The 23,455-nt window shown below is 43.5% G+C and overlaps 1 protein-coding gene across 3 annotated transcripts in view; it reads left to right on the top strand.

The window, feature by feature from the left end:
- The window catches only part of hipk2 (homeodomain interacting protein kinase 2), a 65,817-nt gene that overhangs the window by 2,387 nt on the left and 39,975 nt on the right, over window positions 1-23,455 (top strand). For all 3 annotated transcript variants that reach the window (XM_039615399.1, XM_039615398.1, XM_031725990.2), the window contains exon 2: window positions 13,024-14,203. In XM_039615399.1, coding sequence (XP_039471333.1) covers window positions 13,024-14,203 — 1,180 coding nt within the window. The remainder of the gene's footprint in view (window positions 1-13,023; window positions 14,204-23,455) is intronic.

The following is a 23,455-nucleotide window of genomic DNA, read 5'->3' as shown; positions in this document are numbered from 1 at the left end:
TAATGTTTATCTTCAGTCCTTCTTGGCCCAGATAGAAGGCCATCAGGCAGACCTGCTGCCAGAAAAGGTAGCGGTGTGATCGTCCTGGGAGCCTGGTCTCAAAACCCAAAGTGACACCTTGATGGATGTCTGATGAGCAGAGCAGGTCCAGCAGCCTCTAGCTGTGGAAAAGCCAATATTCAGACACTGCCAAACATGCCTGCCTGGCTAGATATGGGTGTTGCGGTGTGCTCATGCATGCATGTGCATATGTCTCTATCTGTCTGTGAGTCCCTGCACAATCACCCATCACCCTTTTGTAGGGCAGAACTGCAAGAGGATTAGACAGCTGCAGAACTGGGGACCAGGCAGGAAAACAACTTCATTTGCAGATCTGCCGCTTACAGGTCAAGCAGTACTATTCCAGAGTGGATTCATTCATTCCCGCCTGGAAAAATGGACAGAGTATGACTCAGAAGCCGATGATGATGATGGCGGTGGTGACAGGCGCTGCAGCATCACAGGGAGATTAATGTTTTATCCATCTGCGCAGCCATTATGTGTTAATGCGACTTTGAATTACCTTGTGGTTTCCTGGTATGGGGAATGCACCCTGCCCTTGCTGAGGGGAACTTACTCCACTGAGGACAGAGAAAAAAGACAGGACAGAGAGACCAAGAGTTTCTCAGAAACTGTCCTCAGCCCTGCCTGCCTGCCTCCCTTTTCTCCTCACGCTTGTTTGGAGCTGCTTGATTGATATCTTCCTCACAGACCACAACCCAGGCTCAGACTCCAAGGTTGCAGCTTTTTAAACTTTGATTAGAATTGCAGGAAAAACCCTATGGGGCCCTTCGCGGCCACTTGCTGGGCCACACCCCACGGCAGAGTCGGGGGAACTGATGGAGAGTCTCGCTTCCTGATTGTTATGACAAGCAGGGTGGTGTGTTTAGCTGTTCAGTGTCCATAGTGAACAAAGAGTCAAGCTTGGAGATGGAGGATAGCTAAACAGTTAATAAGTAATGGCTTTAAACAGCACGCATGAAAAAAGTTTTAGAACTGCAGATCCTCGTAGGTAGCATTGTGAATGTTTATCTCTCTTTTTCCCCGCTTTTATTCAGTGGCCATTTTGATCTTATTGTTGACCCGAGTCCTCACCTCATGACTTGTTTGAGAGGGGGTTTGTTCAGAAAGGGTTATGAAAATGGATAAGCTGTCTGCACAAGTATTGCTCTCTGCATTATTCAGAGCTTCCTATCTGAAAAGAAAGTGAAATCCAGGGTTTGGGGATTCTTTGCGCTATTGATTTGTTAAAGCATTTAGAAGAAGAAGCAGAGGCTTTGGAGGGAGGTAGAATGTGAGTTTTATATGAAGACGGGGGGCTATGTGAGCTCTCTGATGTTCTGAAATAGTTCACAGGTGTGCTCTGAGAGTTTTGGAAACAGATGGGTGTGTGGTAGGGTTGGGGGGAGCGGTGGTTGAGGAAAAGCTGAAATGACAGGTTAGTAGAGGCCAGCCTGACACAGGAGACCAAGCCTTCAATATGAGCAGGCTATTTCAACAGGCTCAAGTTTTCATATACTGTTTTCAGCAAATTTCTCTGGAGTAGAACTGCCTCCAAGACTCTAGTACATCATTCTTCCAAATGTTACCGCGATGCAAGAGAACTTTGCATTTCTCATTTTCTCATCAGCCAGTGCTGCTTTAGTGCCTCTGTCATATAGTTCAAACCCCAGAATCAGCTGAGGTCCTTGAACTGGGAGACCACATCAGTTGCTGACATTAGTTAGTTTATTTCAAAGAGGAAGAGGGAGATGGGTTGCGATGGAGCCTTAACCCTGCTGAGTGCTTGCACAAGGCATTTCCCTGTTGGTTGTCATGCATGTGTGAAAGCACTCCCCTAAACTCCCCCCCCCCATGCACTTTTGTTTCACATTGTGTACGGTGTCAGCTTGTTTGAAACATCTGCTGAAGAAGATAGGCTGGCGGAAACTGAGTCAGATTGGTGTTTTCTGGTTTTGCTCAGTGGATACATTTTGTGGCTTTATGAGGGGTTTCCTTATAATTTAGGATCAGCATCTAAGAACATTTTTAAATACTAATAGCTTCTCTTACTACCGTGATATATCACTGTCTGTTAAAAGGCATGATGCTGTGAGTCTCGTCTCTGCACTGGTAACACATCTATTGCTTTAATCGTCTATGAAAGCTACAGTTCAAACAAAGGTTAACATTTTACTACTTCTCAGCACAGCACAGAGTGAATAAGCCATTTTGTTAACTTGGGCCTATTAAATAGTAACTACAAAGAGATTCTTACAGCCAGAAAAACACTTCAAATGCTGAGCATGTCTAATACTTTTTCAGTATGTGAAAAATATTGCACAGTGCAGCATAAGAATGACCTGCACTTTATTCACATAGACTATATTGCATGCTCACTTTGCAATCTCTCATCATCCGCAGATGACCCCCTCCAGTTCCCACCCTGCGCTTCCCCGCCCCACCCCCACGTCTATCTCTTATCTGTCCTTCCATCCCGCTCTGTTTGTTGATAAGCCGAGAGGCCATTGGCCAGCACACATGGTACCCATGTGACACTTCAGCAACAGCCTGATGGCCAGATTGGAAGCCCCGTTGTATGTGTGTAATTGGAGGCTGCTTTTGAGAAGAGGTCTGCCTACTGTAGCTTTTTTGTTCTTCCTAACCCTAACCCCCACCCAGACTCCCCCGCTGCCTCCCGCCTTGCTCGGTCTCCCCTGCTTTGTATTATTTGATTATCCCATCAGTAACCCCCAGAACCCGACCACCACCTTGTTTTTGGTGCACACTGTTGCAGGTCGTAATCGTATTGTTTGTGATAAAACACACACACACACACACACACACACACGCACACACACCCCAACCCCACCCGCACATGTATAACTGACATTGTACTCTCTGGAAGAGAGCTGCCAGTGCTGGCAGTATTTACCACTAGCTCATTTGGCCATTCATCTTGACTCGTCACAGTGCACATGCACACATGATGAAACAAAAAAAGTTCTACAAAGCATGTGTTGCAAAGGCAACAGATGATATACGGTGCTACAGCTGGATGGGGAGGACAGCTACCACACTCACAGCCACTTCATTTAAACAAAAGATCCTAACCGTCTCTTCATATTATGTGAAGCGCAGAGTGAAAAATGGTTTGCAGTTTTTAATCAAGCCTTTCATAACCTCTACATTTTTCTCCTCTTCCGAGGGAAAGAGGCACGGTGGGCGGATGAGGCTAGGGGAGAGAGGGGACTGTTTACAGACAGATATTAAAACGAGCACAGAAGTACCGAATTAAACAGTAAGATTAGGGCACTCAGGTATACGCACCTGTATTCTTTGACATAGCTATAGGTTCTTCCATGTGCGGTCAGCCAACATGGACTTAGTGCCGCTGCCAGCCCCATCACCACTCCTGGCTCTGGCCTCTCTCAGTCATGGAGGGGAAGTGGAGCGATGGGCGGCTGCTGGCGGCCCCTTCACAGATGGCTGCAGGTACAGCGCTACGCTTGGCTGATAACCAAAGGACTTCAAAGCTCAGACGAGTGCTCGAGCCCATTTCTGTCCAGAGCCAGGAGGCAAAAGGCACAGAGCAGAGAAAGGAGACAGCAACAGACAAGAACTGGGGTAGTCAAAAGAGTCAACAGGCATGGAAATGAGCAGCTTTAGCCTTTTCCTCTTTTGCTCCCATGTTCATCCTTATATATAGTCGTTCAGCACTTATTCAATCAGTATAATCTTATCATATTTTTCTGTTTACTTGCTGCATGTTTGTCATTATTCAGTTACTATGAAAGCTACGATGACACATCCTCATATTATCCAGAAACGGAAATGAAAATAAGATGGCCATTGTTATAGATAGGCACCACTTCCTTTCAAGTTTTTTTTCTCACTTTTGTTCAGATTGGGATTCTCTCAGGATAGCTGTGTTTCCTGTGGAAAATCATTTTCAATAAATAGTAAACTAAGAAGGATCAAACATCAAAAGAAGCAGGAGGTAAAATGATGACATGTGTTGATAGAAATCTTTCAGTGATGAAATCTATTTAATATTCACATATGTAGGGAAAATGATGTCTTTGTTGTTGCTAAAGGCTGGAGATCAAGTCTTTATGAGCTTTTAAGGGATAATGTGGAGAGCGAGAGATGTTAAAAAGTCATTGATTCAATTAGACATTCCAGCGGCTCCTCTAATAACACTGCAGCTGGCACGACAAATAGCTAAGTGTCCCAACTGTAAGAAATATTCCTGGATTTTTGCAGTACCTGTGCGCGGGAAGAGGCTCAGTAACATTGAGACGCAGCATAAGTGAATGATTAAAGTTATTTAATGGCAGCCGGAGGCTTTTTATTGAAAAATCGTAATATTTCTGATCTTTATAAAAACTTAAAGTAATGTTTTTTCTTTAATTTTGGTTTTATTTGATTCTCTGACATCTATAAAAAGTATATTTTTAACCATCATATTTATATCAGAATACTTACAGCAGTAGCATAGACTGCAAGGCTGAAAAAGCTGAAAAAGCTCTGCAAATAAAGCTTCTATGTTTCACATTTACGCAAGGCTTATTAAAAGCTTTAACACTGGTTCATGGTAAACACAAATAAACTGAGTTCAGGTATCACAGTGCATGTTTATATCGCTGTGCCGCAGTATATAAAAAAGGGTACACACCTTTTAGATTCACTCCTGACTTCAAAGCCTCAGGCACATTATGGCCAGCCAGCAGCTCTGCCTGGCAGCCCTTTGAACTGACCTCTGCATTCAGGCTGAGAGACAGAGATGGAGAAGGGAAAAGGCATTGAAATGGGGGGGTGACGTAGACTGGAGAAGTATGGGAGCATTGTGAGGAGGGAGGTAATGGAGCCGAGGCTGAGAGATCGGGGTGGGTGTGGGGGGAGACAGAGATGGTGGTGGTTACTTTGCGTGGGTGGTTTCTGAGTGAGGGAGTTTGGAGGAGGTGTCGGTGGGGGTCGCAGATTTTACCCTTTGTCTCATTTAATCTGCATCCTACATCTGCGATCAGTGTAGTCCAGTGAGGCGTCTGCCTGCACAGCTCCCCTGACAGAGCACAGCAGCTGCTAATACACACACCAACTTGTTTGCGCTACTCCAGCATTTTTAGAGAAGCTGGCCCAGAAAAAAGGCCAAAAGTTGACCTTTAGCTATGAGGACCTGCTCTATTTCCCCCACTGCTGCACAACCGTCCAGTCCAGGCCAGTTATTTCTACCTCATTAAGCCCCAGTGAAACATAGACAGAGTGTGAGTTTGCCATTCACGGACATTTAAATTGAAAGATGTAAACAAGTGTTGTCCTTCTCAATGGCATGAACTTCCTTCAGTTCTTTTAACAATCTGGATCAAAACCGCTGGCACTTCTTTCTCATTGTGAAGCATCTTACACTTTGATTAATCATTATTTACTAACTTCCCACAACCTCTCTTTTCCATCTGTTTAAATCCTTCTCAGCTCACAAAACTGAGTTTAGAAATCTCACATAGATGCACAGAAACAGACCCAGTCTGGCAAACTGTTGCAGCGCCGAATGCCATGTGCTTTATTTAACAGAGTTTATTGTAATAGTAAAACACAACTCTGATTTTCCTTTTGAAGGTGTCACCATTTATGCACGCCAATTCAAATATGTGTTTCCTATGCACGTTGTTAAACTGATGGTCAGAATAGTCATTTCCTGTCTGGGTTTGGCTGCTATTTGAGACTCTGAGGACACTGTAAATATAACCAGCTAAAGCCATGATTTTCACACTGAATCAGACGCAGTGGGCTGACTTGGCTAGCGATATTTATTACCTCAGCTCTGTGGCCAGAAGGACTCAACCAGCCATGTTTACGACACACTGTCAGTTGGATTAAGGACACATATGCCTTGCTAAATTGGTATGAGAGCACATGTCTGCGTGTGCGCTATAATCTTTTAAAAGCTGTTTGAATATATCGAGCGCTGGGCCTCACTTTGTCAAAGAACTGACAGACAGAATAAGAGAAGCGACACCAGGAATAATGTTTTGAAAAGAAGATGAAGAGAGATTAAGAGATTAAAACACTTTATTAAGCATGCATATTGATGAGGCACCTGCTGTATGAGGCACAAGTACATGTTGAGGCATCTTAAAGGCATGTAGCCAAAATTAGTCTGATCTGTAGCCTTAATAGGCCCTGAGCACCAGATTCACACACACCCCTGAAATATCACACAATCTTGTTGCCTGGGGAAGCATGTGCACCATCTCCAGCCTCTCTGTGATAGGAAGGTAATACCAGGAACAGGATCCATCTGCATGTAGGGGTTATAAAGAGCACTGATTTGTGATAGACGAAATGGCCTGTTTATTCCTGTGTCTACTGTATTTGAACCAGTAAAAAGTGGAATTCATGCGCCAACATCATCACTTATCATTATGAGACAAAGTGGCTCGTCTTTATCTCACAACTTGCCACTAAAAACTAAAAGTAAAGTTATTTTCCTTTTACTCGATGAGAAATAAGGTGTCAGATATCCACATTTCTTTTTTAAGCCATATAAGCCATCCGTTTGCAGTTTGAATACAGCTGTGTTTTGGAAATACGGGAAGTGATGGCTCTGCCTTTGCCTGATTGGTCCCCAGGTGCATGTTCAGGTTCAACTGGTTCCTCCTTTGGTGGGGTTCACTGCTGGGTTTTCAGTGTGTGCAACAAATGAATTCCCCTGAGTGTGCGTGTAAGTGCATTTTGAGGTGGTGTTTTCATGACACTTGTTGCTGCATAGCTAAGATGCCTTTAGCAGACAGCTGCGAAAATCCACAGAGCGACCAGTTAATCGTAAAGTTACACAAATGTCTTAAAAAATGGCCCATACATGCATTTCTGTCCAACTCTAGAGTGCTCTGACCAGTGTTGAGCATACGCCTGTTGGAGGTAAGCATGTCAGTCAGCACACACGATTCTAATGGTCTCTGTTGGATACCAGTGCTGCAGCAGATTTTGACCCTTGTGTCAAAAACACATACAAAACCAGTGTGCGGTAGCCTGTTCCATAGGACAGGGCAGGGAGGACCAGCTTCTCAAAATATCTTTTTATTCCACTCTTAGTTCCTTTGTTTTATCAACAGCAAATAGTATTTACTGTACAATTAAAAAAAAAAGAGTAAACACTTTGGTTGTTATGGTTATGGCTGAGATGAACTTTACAATAAGAATACCTGCTCAAAATATATCTGGCGTCAAGCGCATTGAAACAATTAAAAAAGAAGAAATCTATTATTATAATTTGAGCCTTTAGAAATAAAATTGAGATTTGCATCTGTGAATTGTTGCTTTAGTCTTTTGTGCTACGAGCATTACTTTGAATAATGACTAAAATGTTGATTTGCACTCAACAGGAACCTGGTTTTGGGCATTTTTGCATACGGACAAGTGCGTCGCAGCATCGTTTAACTACATTTTGCGTTTACATATCTTCTGTCTGCTTAAATTAAGTGGCAACCTTTTAAAAGGGCAGGTTGAGGTGCACTGCAAGACCGGCAAAAAGGCCACCATTCACTTTCACAACAAAGAGCTCCTGGATACCAGAGCAGTTTGCAGAAAATAATCCATAGTGCTCTGGCTGCTCTCAAATCAATTTGCCATTGTACAGTGCTTTCTCCCACATTACACTCATCTGTATGTCCTCCCCCATTGTTTGCTATGTTTGGTTACTGGTTTGGCCTGTAGTTCTCGTATGTTGATCTCATTATATTACATTGTGTCATTGTGAAGCCTAATGACATAAGAGGAAGTACGGTTTAGCGGGTTGTTTCTTACTGTGTTTAAATGATAAGCATTGTGGAGAGTGGCCGCTTATCATGTGCTCGGCTCTGCGTGGCCCTGCCTGCTCTGTGTTGGAGCTGTAGTCAAAGCAGCACAGCTTGAGGCATACAATGGATGTCATTGGTAGTGTAGTCCAGCCTTGTGTTAACAGGTGCCATTGGTTTACGGTTGGGTACATTTTTAGCTCCCCTCCCTGCACCAAACTCTTTCTTTCTTTCTTTCTTTGGGGTGAAGGAAGTTTAGTGCACACATTCGTGATTCGATTAATAAGCTCAAGCAAACCCACTCTGTCACCCTCCTCTTCCTCCCACTCGTGCTTCTCCTCATCATCTCCTCTTCCTCTCCTCCCCCCTGTTCAGCAGCTGGTTAGGCTGACCTAGCAATATAAATGTTTTTTCTCGCACCAGCCGTTTTATGACCACATTTACAACATGGATAACTGCTTCCTTATCTGCCCAGAGTTGTCCTGGGGTAGTAGGTTTTTGACTTTTACAACAAAAGTGTTAACATTTGAACTTCAAATACTCAAAGTGTCATAGCTTAGCTAGGTGCTAAGAAAGGTAATAAATTCAGATTGTTGTTTTTCATCAGTTGTTTTGAAATATGCGGAGCCATATGCACTCCTTTGTATCTGTGCTGCTGCACGCACTCACGTGTGGACACTTGTGCGACAGCTCGCGCATGTGTGTGTTCATGTTTATGTATCTACACATGTGCATTTTAACAAGCGCTGAGTGAACATGTTATCTCACAGCTAACACAACATGTTGTATCTTTGGCTGTTTGCTTCCAGGAAGGGGAGAGTTGAGGGAGTGTCACATTTACAGCTGGCATGTTGTTGATTTTCAGTTTAAAAAGTGCTGTGTTTATCTGTGCAACAGTATTCATATTTGCCTTTCGCTCTGCCCATATGCTAGACTGTACTCTTTGTGTGTTTGTAAGAGAGTGAAAAGACGTGATGAGGCGCTTCCAACTGGTCAAATATTGTAGTCAGAAAGAGCGCAAAGCCTGATGGAGCAGCAGCCTGCATGACAGCATCTCCCCACAAGCTTGTCTGATGCATTATTCTATAAATAAGCAGAGATGAGAGAGCTAAAAAAGCAGACAGGATGGTCAATAGTGGCCTCGAGAGAGAGTGAGAGGGAAAAACAGAAAGGGAGAGAGACCATGCAGAGTCAAGCTCCAGCTCTCCCACAGAGGACAGAACTCAGGCAGGAGGCAGGAACACAAGGCTAAGAACCTCTGCATGGACACAATTTTCCTCTTCAGTGGCGTGTTCACTGTTGCATCTGGCCACAAAGTCACTGGAGCTACAGCAGGTTTTTCAATTTGTTGGACAGGTCCATTTTTGTAAAAAAGTATAGACACAGTATAGAGTCTTTGACAAGATCAGCTCTTCTGGGCACCAGAATAACACTGAATGTTTTATTTTGTCTTCTATCCAAAAAATGGTATGAGGAGGAGCACAATCGTGCAAACAAGCAGCTAAGAATGAGATAATGCTTTGTCTAGACAGGCAGAAGTCACTTCATTAGACGGCGACTTGGCCTACCACCCAACACCCTCCAGTCCCGCAGACAAAGAGATGTCCAGTAAAGCAACAGGGTCACCAGAGCGTCTCTTTTGGTGTCAGTAGCCATTAGGCCTCAGGAAGTAGTCCAAATATAACCAGGCCAGGGGACATCAACCAGACAGACCTGACTCCTGTTTCTGCATAGTCTCCTAGGTGATTGTTGGTGTCTTGGTACTGTGTCTCGCTCTGCTCAGTCCTTTGGGTACACAGAGAGCACGGAACAGGAACTCTAGCGAATGATAAATATTTAAATTTATTAGAATTATTTTTCATTCGTTTTTCCTGCAAACTGCAAAAAGATTACATTTACATTACATTAAGTGATTTTAAATGAGGATTTCTACAAAAGCACAGATATTTGAGAATAACCATGGGTGAGCTGAACAGTAATCGAGTTTTATAAGACTATTTGTAATTACAAAAGACTATTTGGTGGGTTTGTTGGTGTTTAACTCTGCCATGTTGTCAAAAGAGTATAAATGGCAGGTTTAATAAAAGGCAGCAAACAGAAGCAGGTCACAGGCTAGAATGTGAGGGCCACTGGTGGCCCCAGCTCTCCACGCTCTATTCTTCTCCCCTCCCTTTCAGTCCATCTCTCACCCTCACATGGCATGCAGAACGACCCTGATACTCCCAAAAAGAAGATTAACAAACCCCTGACAGAGAAGTAATCTCTCTGAAAACATTGACTATTACCATTTCAACATGCTGCCTCTAAACAAGGGAAAATGCCTCTCTGGTATGCTTAATTGCAGTGTGCGGGACACACAGAGTTCCTTTAGGTATGTTAAATGGAAAGCCTCGGCTACTGAAGGCATTCCAGCATTGTAAATGTACAACAATGGACCTTTACTGTTCTTTGCTTGGCACAGAGTTCACAAATTTAGCTGAAGTTCAAGAGGACATTTTGAAGGGAAAGTCTTTTGACAGCACTGTAGAGGACTTGGCTGTTCAGATTCTGAATCATAAATACTTTTAAACTTCATTCGAGGTGAAGACTGATTCATGAGGACTGGTGCTGCCTTTCCAATGAAGTATAATTGGTCACATTGTTTCCTGCGTATGTTGTCATGAGATAACATTCCAGCCATTTGACCTTTTATGTTTAGTTCATTTAATTACTTATCTGTTTTCTGCACAAGGCTCTTAAACTGTTGTTACTTTTAGCTTTAGCTGTGCCGAATATCTCGACAGACAAAGCTGAATTTCAAGAGTTTCCTGTACATTTCTAAAGATTTTTGTTGGCTATTTTTCAGAGCCCTTCCCCAATTTAGACAAACAGGCTTGGCCTTCAGTTCGTTGCACTGTGTCGGCAATGTTAAATGAACTCTTTGACCACAGGGTTCAAACTGACAGGGAGTCAATGAGTGACTAAGATCACGGTTCAGGAGGAATTTGTGTGATACAAATGCAAGAGCAACAAGCTCAATCTGGCCTTGTAAAACCTTGAACTATCCATAATCACACTGGCAGATATGTAATGTTGGAATTTTCCATACGAGAAACAGGCTGGCTCTGTGTCCGTCCATCCATCTCTGTGCTCATCAGTCTGTGCCTGTGATTATCCTCTCAGGCTCTCAGTCACACACTGTTGACACTGCTCTGTGACGCAATGCATCATTCAAATTATTTTTAGCGTAAAGTCCAGGCACAGGAATTGGTAATCCAAGGAGTGACATCTGGCCTTCAGGGCTTATGTGATTAGCAGAGAGCCTTGGCCCTAATAGCCAAGCGGACGTTCTTCATTACCAGCGAGTCTGGACCTGAACTTACCAGGTGTGATCACTTAAACTACAAAAAAAAGTCTACACATTAATGATTTTTCAGAGAACATATGTGCTGATAATATGGCTAAGCCTCTAAATAACTGCTACACGGAGGTGCTATCTGCTACTGTGCAACACTTGCCAAGCTTACAGCGAGCACTGTAATGTGCACTCTGCCTTCAATCCTGCCGCATTAGGGCTAAGACCAGATGAACAAAGAGATAAATAGTAAGTCCAAGCAAGGCCAGAGGAGAACCCAAAAAAGAAAACAAAAAACCCCACAAAAGCAGGAGGAAGAGAGGTCATGAGAGTTAAAATAAACAAATGAAGCAAAGTATAGTGGAGGGCTGCCAGCATCCTACTGAATTAATCATCATCATCACTGAAAGGAGCTAATAATGACAAAGTGACCAGTCATGTCCTCTCCTCTGTGCTTTCTGTCCGCAGAACATAGTCCACAATTATAGAAGTCATCCCATTTTGGAGGGAGTGTGGTCCTTTAATTATCTTTGAACACAGCAAAACTTTCCAGCTTCCAAGATGTCTATTAAACACACAAAGCAGCAATTTTTCCAGCAGTAAACAACGTTTAAGGGTTGCTAGTGTTGTGTGCATGTTGTGACGGTAATAATCTTGGAATCGTGCATCAGTTGATCAGCAGTGGCCTAATTGTGCGTGCACGCACGCGCGCGCGTGTGCGTGTGTGTGTGTGGGCGTTGGCAAGGCCAGGTGGAAGCTCTTAGTTTGTTAGCAGTAAACTAATTTTGGCTTTACTGGAAACTATTTAAACATATCATTAGTACAAGTCTCATATAATCTTGTGCTGTAATAATCATTTTGATGCTACAAACAAGCCTGTTTGCAAAAAGAGATAAAGAAAGGAACTATTTTTGGGCAGTTGTTTGCTTGGAGAAGCTTTTGCTTATTCTGAGGCAGCTTGTTCCCAGGAGTTCAGAGCACAGCCTCGCTGCAGTTTTGCTTTTGTTTTGTTGTCTTCAGGATCTGTGGTTGAGAGGGAGTTGAGTCCCTCTCGCTCCTGTTTTCATAGTTACTTGAGCAGAATTTCTTCCACTACCTTCCCTAAAGTGAGTAATTGTGTACCAGTAAGTGGCAGGGCTGGGCTGAGTGGTGGGGAAGGAAATTGCAATCATTCTCTTACACTTTTTGTGCTCCTATTTTTATATATGATTTCATACGGCTCCTCTGTCTCTGTGGAGTGTCCGATGAAAAGGGCATTCTTTTACTATTCACTGAGCCTATTTACTTTGCCGCAGATGGGAACAGTGGGGAAATGGCATTTCCTTTGCATGAACCAGTGGTTTGCATAAGCACTGCTCAATCTAAATCTGCTTATCTTTTGGCTAAACCATTTGGCATTTTTATGTTATATAACAAATATATTTAAAAGAAACCCTCCATTACTGTGCATTGCATTCAAAAACAATTTGCCTTCAGATTTAATGATCTAGGCTCGGATGTTTTACTACCAAGTGTTAGATAACAGCACTTCTGAGAAACAACTTGATGCCAAAGCGACAAATGCTTGATGACATTTTAATGGTTAATAAGTCTTTTCATCAGTGGGTTTAAATCTGTGGATCCATTTATTATAATGGATGATTATTTTATAAGTGTTCATTTACTGTGATGTTGAAAAGTTCAGTGGGTTTGCATGACGATGTATCAGCATATATGTATGCTTGGTGTTTTAATGACCTGCTCTGACCCAAGCTGTCTTTATTTAAAGCTTCTTGCTACCACTCATGTTGCAGGCACTCTCATATTCCTAACCTCTCACTTTCATCCCCCTCCTGTCTTTCTTGCTCCTCCCCCTCCGTTCCTCTCTTGTCACAGGTATGGCCTCGCAAGTGCAAGTGTTCTCCCCTCACACTCTCCAGTCAAGTGCCTTCTTTAGCGTGAAGAAACTGAAGGTGGAGCAAAGTTGTAACTGGGATATGACAGGGTACGGCACACACAGCAAAGTCTACAGCCACAACAGCAGCAAGAACGTGTCGGCCACCAGCGGCCCCCTAGGCATCAACAGCTCCCTGCAGGTCGCCAGCTCCACCCTGCCCTACGAGCAGGCTCTCGTCTTCCCAGCCACCGCGGGCCACATTGTGGTCGCCTCAGCCAGCAGCACTTCGGGGGCTGTGGGGTCTCTGCTGGGTGGTGGGGGTGGAGGCAGCAGCAGCAACAGTAGCGGTGGTGGAAGTGGCGGAGGTGGCAGTGGTGTGGGTGGTGGGGTTGGTGTTCACAACCTGACGCGCCGCAGCACAGTCAGTCTCCTAGACACCTATCAGCGATGTGGGCTTAAACGCAAGAGCGAAGAGCTTGACAACAACAGCAGCGTGCAGATCATTGAGGAGCACGGCCCACCGATGATCCAGAACGGAGCGGCCAGTGGAGCCACGGTGGCTACGGTGGCCACAGCCACCTCCACAGCAACATCCAAGAACAGCGGCTCCAACAACGAGGGCGACTACCAGCTGGTGCAGCATGAGGTGCTCTGCTCCATGACCAACACCTATGAAGTCTTGGAGTTCTTGGGACGAGGAACCTTTGGGCAGGTGGTCAAATGCTGGAAGAGGGGCACAAACGAGATAGTGGCAATCAAGATCTTAAAAAACCACCCATCGTATGCACGGCAGGGTCAGATCGAGGTCAGCATCCTGGCACGTCTCAGCACGGAGAGCGCAGATGACTACAACTTTGTGAGGGCCTACGAGTGCTTCCAGCACAAGAACCACACGTGCCTGGTATTTGAGATGTTGGAGCAGAACCTGTACGACTTCCTCAAGCAGAACAAGTTCAGCCCTCTGCCTCTCAAATACATCAGACCGGTGCTGCAGCAAGTGGCCACAGCGCTAATGAAACTGAAGAGCCTAGGACTGATACATGCTGATTTGAAGCCAGAGAACATCATGCTGGTGGACCCATCCCGACAGCCCTACAGGGTCAAAGTCATCGACTTTGGCTCAGCCAGCCATGTGTCCAAAGCGGTCTGCTCCACTTATCTACAGTCCAGATACTACAGGTAAGAGATCGGGCTTCACTTACCTATTGTATGTATGACTGCAGATACAAAGCGCTTCTTTCTGTTTGTTCATGATTGTTCTTTATTTGGCCAAACATCCAGATCCGTTGCAAACCCTCTGAGTTACCCCTGAAGATTTCTCTTTGTACCATTATTTTTGTTGTACGTATTTACCCCCCTAGTTAAATTTCTCCGACAGAAGACAGGGTAATAAAACTCAAAGGCTTACTGAGAAGAAAAAACAAAAAAGGGTGGGGGCAGGACAAAACAACACCAACCATGCTTTAGTGTTACTTTGATGAATAGAGAAGACCTGCTGAGACTCTAGGAAAGACATAAGAAACCACAGAGCATATCTAAAGCCATTTCACTGTTTGGTGCCATTGAGAATTTTGTGGGAAGCAAGGTTTTCCTTTTTTTGTTTGTTTGTTTGTTTTTCACAGAGAGAATTTGAAAGACGAGCCACAATCATGTGACGTAGCAGTCTATCCCCAAGTTTCAATTCACCCCTCTACTGCCCAGGCCCTCAGACCCATAGCCCCCCATCACCGTAGCTGGCTTCCATTTCCCCCAGGATAGAGATGAGGGTCAGCTGGAGTTCTCCTGTAATATGTGCTTGTAATCCACACCAGTGGGCCCTGCATTAGAACCAGATGACTCTCTCTGGGCAGCATTTCTTTCTTCTCTCAGTACTTTTGAAAAAATAATTTTTACCCATAGTAAATAATGTGATTGGGTTTTAGCAGAGCCTGAATCGTGCGTGGAGTCAAACAGTTTTCTTGTCTGTACAGAGAGAAGCTTTGTTGGGGCTCAGGAAGACGAACAGGTGTGTGTGTCAGCTATGGTACCACACAGACCCACACAGAGATCTCACACACAGGTGGTAGCTTTACAACTGTGCATAGTGCAGATTCTGTTGGGAGAAGTTTGTGGTCTCCACTGAGTGGATTCTGTTGATAGAAGAGCTTGCTTTTGTTATCTTTACAGTTTATCGCTGGGTTTTTAAATGTGTTACAGAGAAGATCATTGTTTCCTGTTGAAAGATGGCAAAGGTTGCAAATGAACAGACATGGGATTCAGACTTTGTGTATCTACAGCATTAAATCATTTTGGCACATTTGACAAGTCTATTATTTTAAATGACCTATAGTTTTTGTTGTTATTCTTTCTGCTTAACTGACTTTTAAAACAGCATATATTACATTAAGATCCCTACGTGGGAATTGTGTTGCTCATGCCAGCAAGGCAGTGCTGCTATATCGGTTTAAGTAACTCATCCAGGTGTAAACACCACTGTTAGCCTGTTGTTGCTCCTTGCTGTAGGTCAACAAGGAGGTTATAAAATGCTCCTGTTTGTTTTCTTGGGTGTAAAGAGTGCAGGCGAGTAAAGAGATCATCCTTTTGTACACTCTTAGCAGCAGAAAAGGGGAAAGAAAGTCTCATGTTGATCAGAGAATTATCCGTCAAACACCTAGAGCGGGTACTTGGTGACCCTAGTGTAAAGCTCTGGGAGGGAATAAGGTGTCACAGGGATTTCTCTACGTCGTAATGACTGTTTTAATAATATGTGTGCTTTACCAGAACTGATTGTGGGAAATCAGGCAAGTCTTTCAATCTAATTCAAAAAATGAGCTCATGGGAAATGAACACTAGGGGTGTTTTAACATTGTATGCATTTTGGACCGCAAACAAACTTTGGCTGCGGGTAGAGTTCAGAGTGAGTTCAAAAGCTTAGTGGCGAACATCAAACCATCTTTGATGAGGAGATAGCAAAGCCGTTTCTGTTGCCTGCACCTTTAGAGGGTGGAGATTACACACAGGTGTGCTTTCACGGCTCCAGAAAGCTGGCTCAGTATCACACAATAGTAACCACATCCCTGTGTTGTATTCTTTGATTTCAATAAAACGTGTATTTGTTTTTCTTATTTGTCTCATTTTCAGTCTTTTTATATGGATGAGACTGTAAAAAAAGGAATTCTAAGAATTCTATAGACTTCCAAAGTCGCTGATATCTGCTTCCGTCCACTAATTTCATAAACCTCACATACAGCTGTTTGCGTTTTGGACGTCACCGATATTGTTTGCTGTTGACGTTACATGTGCTATAACAGCCTTGTAAATGAGTTATGGATTTTCCACAAGGTTGACTTATGCAAATAAAATACCAGTATTCAAAGTAAACAAGAACAGCTCTCAGGGTTCCTAGAGTTTCAACTGCATTTGCTTCAGTGCTTAGCAAATACAGGGTCATGTCACTAAGCCCATCTATCCTTGTCAAAGAGGCCCATCTGCAGGACTCCTATACTTTTTAATACGGACAAGGCCCTTACGATTATGTATATTATGCAACAGCACAGTCTTTCTGTCCTTTTCTTAATGATTCTGTGGTCTTTACATCTTGATTACATCATCGCGTGACCTAATGCTGGTTATCCTCATTTCGTCTTCCTCCTCCTCTCCCCTGTTTCCTGTAGCTAATGATGTAACAGGTAAGCTGGCTAGTCAAGCTTACCCTGTGTCAGATAAAGGGATTATTGTGTTGTCCCAGCTGGGCATTTTTGCCCTGTTTATCTCTTCGGGTTAGGGCCATGAGATGGGTGGAATGCAGCAAGACATTATTAAAGTTTATGTAAAGTTTCCTGAGGCAGTTCAGCTGCTAGCAGCAGACCTCGTGATGACTGCTGGTAGAGAAAGGGAGGTGCGCACAGGGGCAGGGATTGGTGAAGACAAAAGTTCTTATCCTGCTTGATCTCCATAGAAATCTGTACTGCCTCTGTGTCTTTATGTAGTGTACAGGTGAAATCTGGTTACTCGCAGACTCACATCCGATGACGTTGTCATTGTTTAGGAATGCAGATAAACTCAAGTGTGACTGGGTAACAGAACTCGGGCCGCACGTAGACTAGAAACTAAAAATATTTTCTTTTACCAACAGATTCTGCAAGAACTGAAGCTGCTGTTTGGCTCTTATTTGTAATATTTTAAGATCAAGTCATGCAAATAATAGCCATGTTTTACATTTCTTGATTTTTTTTTATACATAAGTTTTGGTATATGACTTAAAACCTGCTAAAAAATTCACTTATTCCACCAGTTTTACAGTAAAAATGAATAGAATTTTGTATGCTGTATGTTCTATGCTGTTAGTTCAGATAGTGCTCCAAATATTTGGTAGAAAGTAGTTCCAAAGACCACTTTTCATAGTCTAATGCTCCACAAACAGAATTTTGGTTGGAAGGTGCAATCTCACAGAGATCATTTAAAAACCTGAGTAAGTAAAACCCAAAGCATCTGTTTTTATACATGTACCACAACAATTAACAAATTGATGTGTCTGAGACTTGGTTACATTTCATTTGACTTCTCTCCATACATTGTTTAGACATACTGAACACTTAGAGGAGCATGCAGTGAGCGGTTAGGTGGGTGGAGGCGAGAAATCTTTCTCCAGCTTCCTTTTCATTTCTTTTCTTTTCATTCTTATGCTCGTTTTTGCGTTTAACAAAATAGTGTAACACTTGAATACATTCACACACACACACACACAAAGGCTCTCTCTCTACACAGTGGATGTGTTACACCGACTTGCTCAAGTGCCACAAGACGGGGGTGCAGAAAAGGAGACCGAGTCATTTCCTCTAGTAATTAAAAATCTTAATATTAACAACCCAGAAGCCCGAAGCAGTATTGCACACGCTTGCACGCATGTCAGAACCTCCCAGCTTGCACCTGTTATTTAAACGGCACACATTATAGAAGTCATACTAACACATGACAAATGAACACCATAGACTAAGGATCAGAGACTTAATATACAGTGCAGAGGTACAGAGGCCCGAGGAGTTAGCTTATTACACACTGTGAGTGAAAGGAAAATGAGTTAAGAGTGTCTGAGAAAGAGGAATGGGCTTGTTGATGCGACCAGTGATCTGAAGTGGCCAGGGTCTGTGTACTCTCAGTGTTATCAGTTTGAGGCTAAAGGCTTCTGGCAGAAGAGATCTTAATGCTTCCCAAATGGAAACTTGACTAAAAGCTCATATTATGTAACTCTCTGTGCTTTCTGTATTCATGCTGGCAGTAAACCTAGGTACCGCTAATTCATAGTATCCACCGTGTTTATGTCTTGATGTTAATAACTCATTAAATATAGATCCGTCTCCATCACGGGTGGTGCAGTCTCTGCTGAGTTTAAGACGAGTCTCTGCCCCACCTGTCTGTCTATCTCTCTATCTGTTTTTAGCGTCACACAACCAGACAGACAGGACAGGCGTTCCAGCACATTTACCCTGCCTCCGTGCGAAACATCAAGGGGTGTTTTAATGAATGAGGTTGCTATTAGTTACTGTTCTATGAAGCGTGTGTTAAAGTGTACGTGTGTATGTGCCAGGGAGGGAGAGAAAACTAGGTAAATGGCAGGATCGGGTTGCTACGGAGGAAAAGACACATTGGAAAAAGAGGGAACGGCACATTAGCTTAGTGGTGGCGTTGCTGTTTGTAGCGCTGGTATTGCTTATGGGAAGATTCTTAAGAAAGTAAAAGTAAGGTAGAAGAGGGTTGAGGGACGGAGGAAGGTGGAGGGCCAGGTTGCAGAGGGCTGTTGTTTTGCATTCCTTGCCAATACCTGGAACAGTGCATTCTTTCCCCAAGCAGTGGCAGATTATTACTAATGCAAATGACTTTCATTAGCTTCAGCCTGACTGAGTGGCTGCTGAACACCGATACTTCTTTTTGCTGACTTTTAAGTTGATATATTTTTAGCTTCATGTGTGGAGCTTGTGACCAGTAAGGGCCAAGGCCAACCTTTTGTTGTTGACCGTGAATGCTGAAGTCATTAGTTATTATCAGGACTACTGGCCTGTGTATTCACCATGGTGCTTTTTATGACAGTCATAACACCTTAGTATGCATGACAGAATCCTAATAACCTGCTTCTCATTTATAATTTGCCTCTGGGCAGCTCTTCCATGTGTCTCCACAGAGCAGTCAGGAAGCAGGAGACATGTAGCAGCTAAGCTAATTAACTACCAGTAGTCAAGCATATGGATTGGAACATATACAGTAGTCTGAAACCGACAGTCACTTTGGCAAATAATACATGGGAAATATTTAACTCTTGAAGAGGCATTTGATGATGGATACACCTATCTGTGTGTGCATACGTACACACCTAGTGTGGGACCGAGTGTTTCTGTGATAAGACGGCGCTCTCTAAGTTTCTCCACATCGTTTTATCCTGGCTCCTTGTCTTTGTTCTCCCTCACAGTTCAATTTCCATACATTTCCCAGGATATTAAGCTGACGGAAATTAAGCTGCCTTGATAAAACACAGCAAGCCGCCCACTCAGACTCACTAAGGCTGCAATCTTGCTGTTCTATATTGATTGGCTTATTTGAAACACAGGATTTTTCCTCAACAAAGCTTTTGGGCTGTTTAGCAAATGATGGCACCGCACAAGTGGCAACTTATTCAACCTTACACGTGTGCGTAGCGTTGCTGTTAAAATCATGAAGTGGCAGCCCATTAAAATCGCCGGGTTTGTATGATTTTGTCTGCTGAACAATGGATTTTTCTTCTCATTTGAGTCTGAAAATCATTAACAGGACAGGTGAAATTTCTCACAGCAGCAGTCCTATATTAGTTTTCCTCTTTGCCACAGATTTGTCTGCCTTTTTTTTTATTTCCCGGATTCAAGCATCAGCGGGTTGGCAGGGTGATAGCTGCCATCAGCGTCTGACTGGCACAGGTGCCCCCGGGTCTAAATAAATCATGAGGCCTCCTGCTGATCCCCTCCCTCCGCCATTCCTGTATGCCCACTATCCCTCCACAGGGAACTCCAGTAAGGGAGCAGCCCCCACCGCCGCATGGTGTCTTGGCTCCTTCCCACTCTCCTTCCCTTTCTCTTCTCTGCCACCTCCCCTCGCCTTCCCCTCCTTCAGCCCCACCCCCCCTCGCCTCTTCCATCCACTTGCATGAATATTTAAAAGCTAACACCACGATGGAAAATATGCAGCAAGGGCAATGAGACTTGTCAAAGAGAGAAAAAAAGCAAAATGTTCATTTTGGGACCCTGAATTTCCTAATTTAAGGCAGGCCATGTGATGAAATTCAAAGTGGTCTAATTACAGAGGGAGTGTGTTGTGAAGAGAGTCAAATAGAGAGAATTTCAACAACACACACTGAGAGAGTGATACAAGCAATAGCTGTCCAGCTGGGAAGAAGACTGGGAGTACTGGGGGGGTGGTCAGTGGGGACCAGCAGTTGGCTGTGTGTGTGTGTGGACTGATTGCCCCATGACAGAGAATGCCTGGTGTGCAGAGGCCCATGCAGGCTCCCATAAAGTTTTCTACAGAACAAAACAGACACATTTGTTTTCTCAATTGCAGGAATTTGCTAATGTGCATATATGAGGGTAAATAGTTTGGCTAATTTTCTGGCAGGCAAATGGGCAGAGTTCTACATTACTTGTCGAGCCAGCTGGGGCCCCTGTATGGAGGGAAAATGAGGCTTTGATTAGCCCCACCCCACCATCTCCATATCAGTCTTTATTTTGTATCGTCCCTGGACAAACACAGTAATTTGATTTTCTCGTAACTACCATTTTAACACATTTATCTGCTTGCTTTTACGTCCCGCTTTTTCCTCCTGTTGTTACTGGTTTGAAAGAAGATGTTCGACCACAGCTCATATTCATGGTGACAGTTGTCGCTCTATAAAAACGTTGCTCTTTTTCATTGCAGATGGCAGAATTAAACAAGGCTCTGTTCTTACCACACAGGCTATTTTCAGCACCGCTCATAAAGTCATAAAGCAACATGCTATGTGACTTTTAGAGTCTGATTATTAACACTGCACTTTTACTGCTTTTATAACACTCTGAATAACAAGCAGTTAGGTTTGATGGGTAACATGGAAAAGTTTCCATGCTTTAGTTCTGAGTGCATTTAACACAGTGATTGTTAACAGGAATTTTCTATCATTTATAAGACGTCCAATGCTCGACTCTCAGGAAAACAAATTTTTGATGTAGCCATCTGTTAGCAAACTTTTTTAGATATCAGAAGAAGAGCATTTTGGCATAACTGACGTCAGCACTATAATCCCTTTTTGACCTCGTGTCACATGTGGATGTCCCCAGGGGTTCCTGAAGGTGAGCCAGAGGAGCTTTTCATAAAAATTGCTTTTTTGGAATATAAAGGCCGCTCTAGATTCTTTTGAAGCTCTATTCTTGTCATAAAATGGGTCTCAAGCAAATCCTATTTCACCCGAGCTTGATAAATAATTTAAAATGACTAATAGCGCCTTGTGACGGGGAATGTATCGCTGTGGTGTATCAGATTGCAGTGGTTTTGGCCTGAGGCGTAATTTGTTTGGAAAAATAATTACTCCTGTATTGGATCCTGGTTAAATATTAAAAGGGTTAGCATTAGGAATGGGGCGGCATCCAAGAGTGTTTTGGTCGACTCCTGAGCAAACCCAGTGCTTTCGAGGCGTCTTGCAGACAGGCTGAAGTGGTGTGGATTTTATTGGTTAATTCAGAGTACTACATTGCTAAATTTCATAAAGAAGAGCATTGCAAACTAATGAACTTTCTCTGTGTGCTTAGCCACTAAGCTTTGAAGACTAATCCCAGCGTTTTATGAGCGAAGAGCGTCAGATTGTCTGTTGGGTTCAGCTGGTTATTGGGCGCACAAGCTGGGAGGCACCAAAAGAGCATTAGGATGCTATATATCAGCTCACGGAGGAAGGAAAAGAAGTGTTCCAGTGAGGGTGCAGATAAAAAAAGAAACACTGTATAAAAAAAAACTGGAAAAAAGGAAAGAAAAAAGAAAAACACCCAAAAGATCAAGAGAGGAAATTAATCAGTATAAATGTGAACAGTAGCTGCTCAAGCGTACAAGGCAATTTGGCCTGCGCATTGTGTATGTGAGTGGCTGATTAAACAGAGGATATGTTGTGTGCTGCTACACAGAACATGCTCCGTGTTCCTCAAAGCACATAATGGATGTGCAGAATCAACTGATTTACAAAATACTATGAAGCTTTTTGCACGTACAGACACCTACACAGTAAACGCGTGCAGCGTGACACCAGGTGTGTTCCCAGTGGCGTTCGCTGAGCTGAGACAACACAACATCTCCGTGTGGATTATCAGCGTGAACTGGACATAACTCACATCACCCCTTTAAACACAGCAGGGACACCAGGGAGGCAGCAACACCACCACGCAGTCTTTCATTACAGCCAGAATCTATATATCATCAAACAGATGGCTTCTCTATAAACAAAGACTGTTGTCCTTGTACCCAGCGTAAGGGAGTTAGATGCCTTTTCTCCCCTCTGTGATGTTTCTTGGCCTTTTCATATTCACCCTCTTCTCTATCTACCATCGCTGCCAATCAGCCTTTTGAATACTGACCCATCAAGACATGGACATAGCACCTCTGTGTGTGTGTGTGCATTGTCTGCAGCAATTTTTTAATGGTTGGTATGAGTCAAACAGACATCCACGTCCCAAGTTTTTCTAACAAAAAATTGCACTTTAATGAGATTATCAGTGTTTTTAAATTTTCAAAACCCTGAAAATTTCAGAAATATCTCCAAAGGTGCATGGAGTAGGGTTTCTGTGTATGCTTCCTACACAGAAATCAAAGCTCATTGCACTAGGCAGAGTTGTATTACGCAGATTGGTTGAGATGGAGCCCTCGATCCTGCGCAAGCTGCTTTCAACTCACAAATAAGTGTTATAGTCTGATATGAGTGGCAAATGCATTTAACTTAAATAATATGTTCTTGAAGCTCTTATGAAGGTATACACATCAAGCCTACCCCTTTTGTCCCGTGTTTTTGCTAAAATGAATGAAAATTTTTTTGCATGCATCATTTCTCGAGTTCTAAAAAGAGTCTCCCTGTTGCAGTAGTCGTCATGGCAACCAAGGCTCTTGTTCCAAAAATTGTCCGTTTGCCTCTGAATGTCCGACACCTGAACTAGACCAGGGATGTTTTGATCTTCCTGCCTGCCCCAACCGCCAGCTGTGTACTTTAGGGACAGGGAGGGCCCTTGAGCCACACTCTCATCTCGCTGCTATTGTTTGCCCAGGTGGGCCAGGACGCCCTATCTGTCTCTGCTTCTCCTCTCTTTTTCTATCACGTCCCCTCTCCATCGCTCTCTCACTTCTCTCTGTCTTTGTTCCACAGGGACCTGTGGTCCAACTGAAGCTCTCGGTTACACAAAGAAACCCAAATTGGCTTTC

The sequence above is a fragment of the Oreochromis aureus genome, linkage group 7 (genome assembly GCF_013358895.1).
Source record: "Oreochromis aureus strain Israel breed Guangdong linkage group 7, ZZ_aureus, whole genome shotgun sequence".
In the NCBI taxonomy this organism is placed as follows: domain Eukaryota; kingdom Metazoa; phylum Chordata; class Actinopteri; order Cichliformes; family Cichlidae; genus Oreochromis; species Oreochromis aureus.
This window is presented reverse-complemented; position numbering and strand designations above follow the sequence as displayed.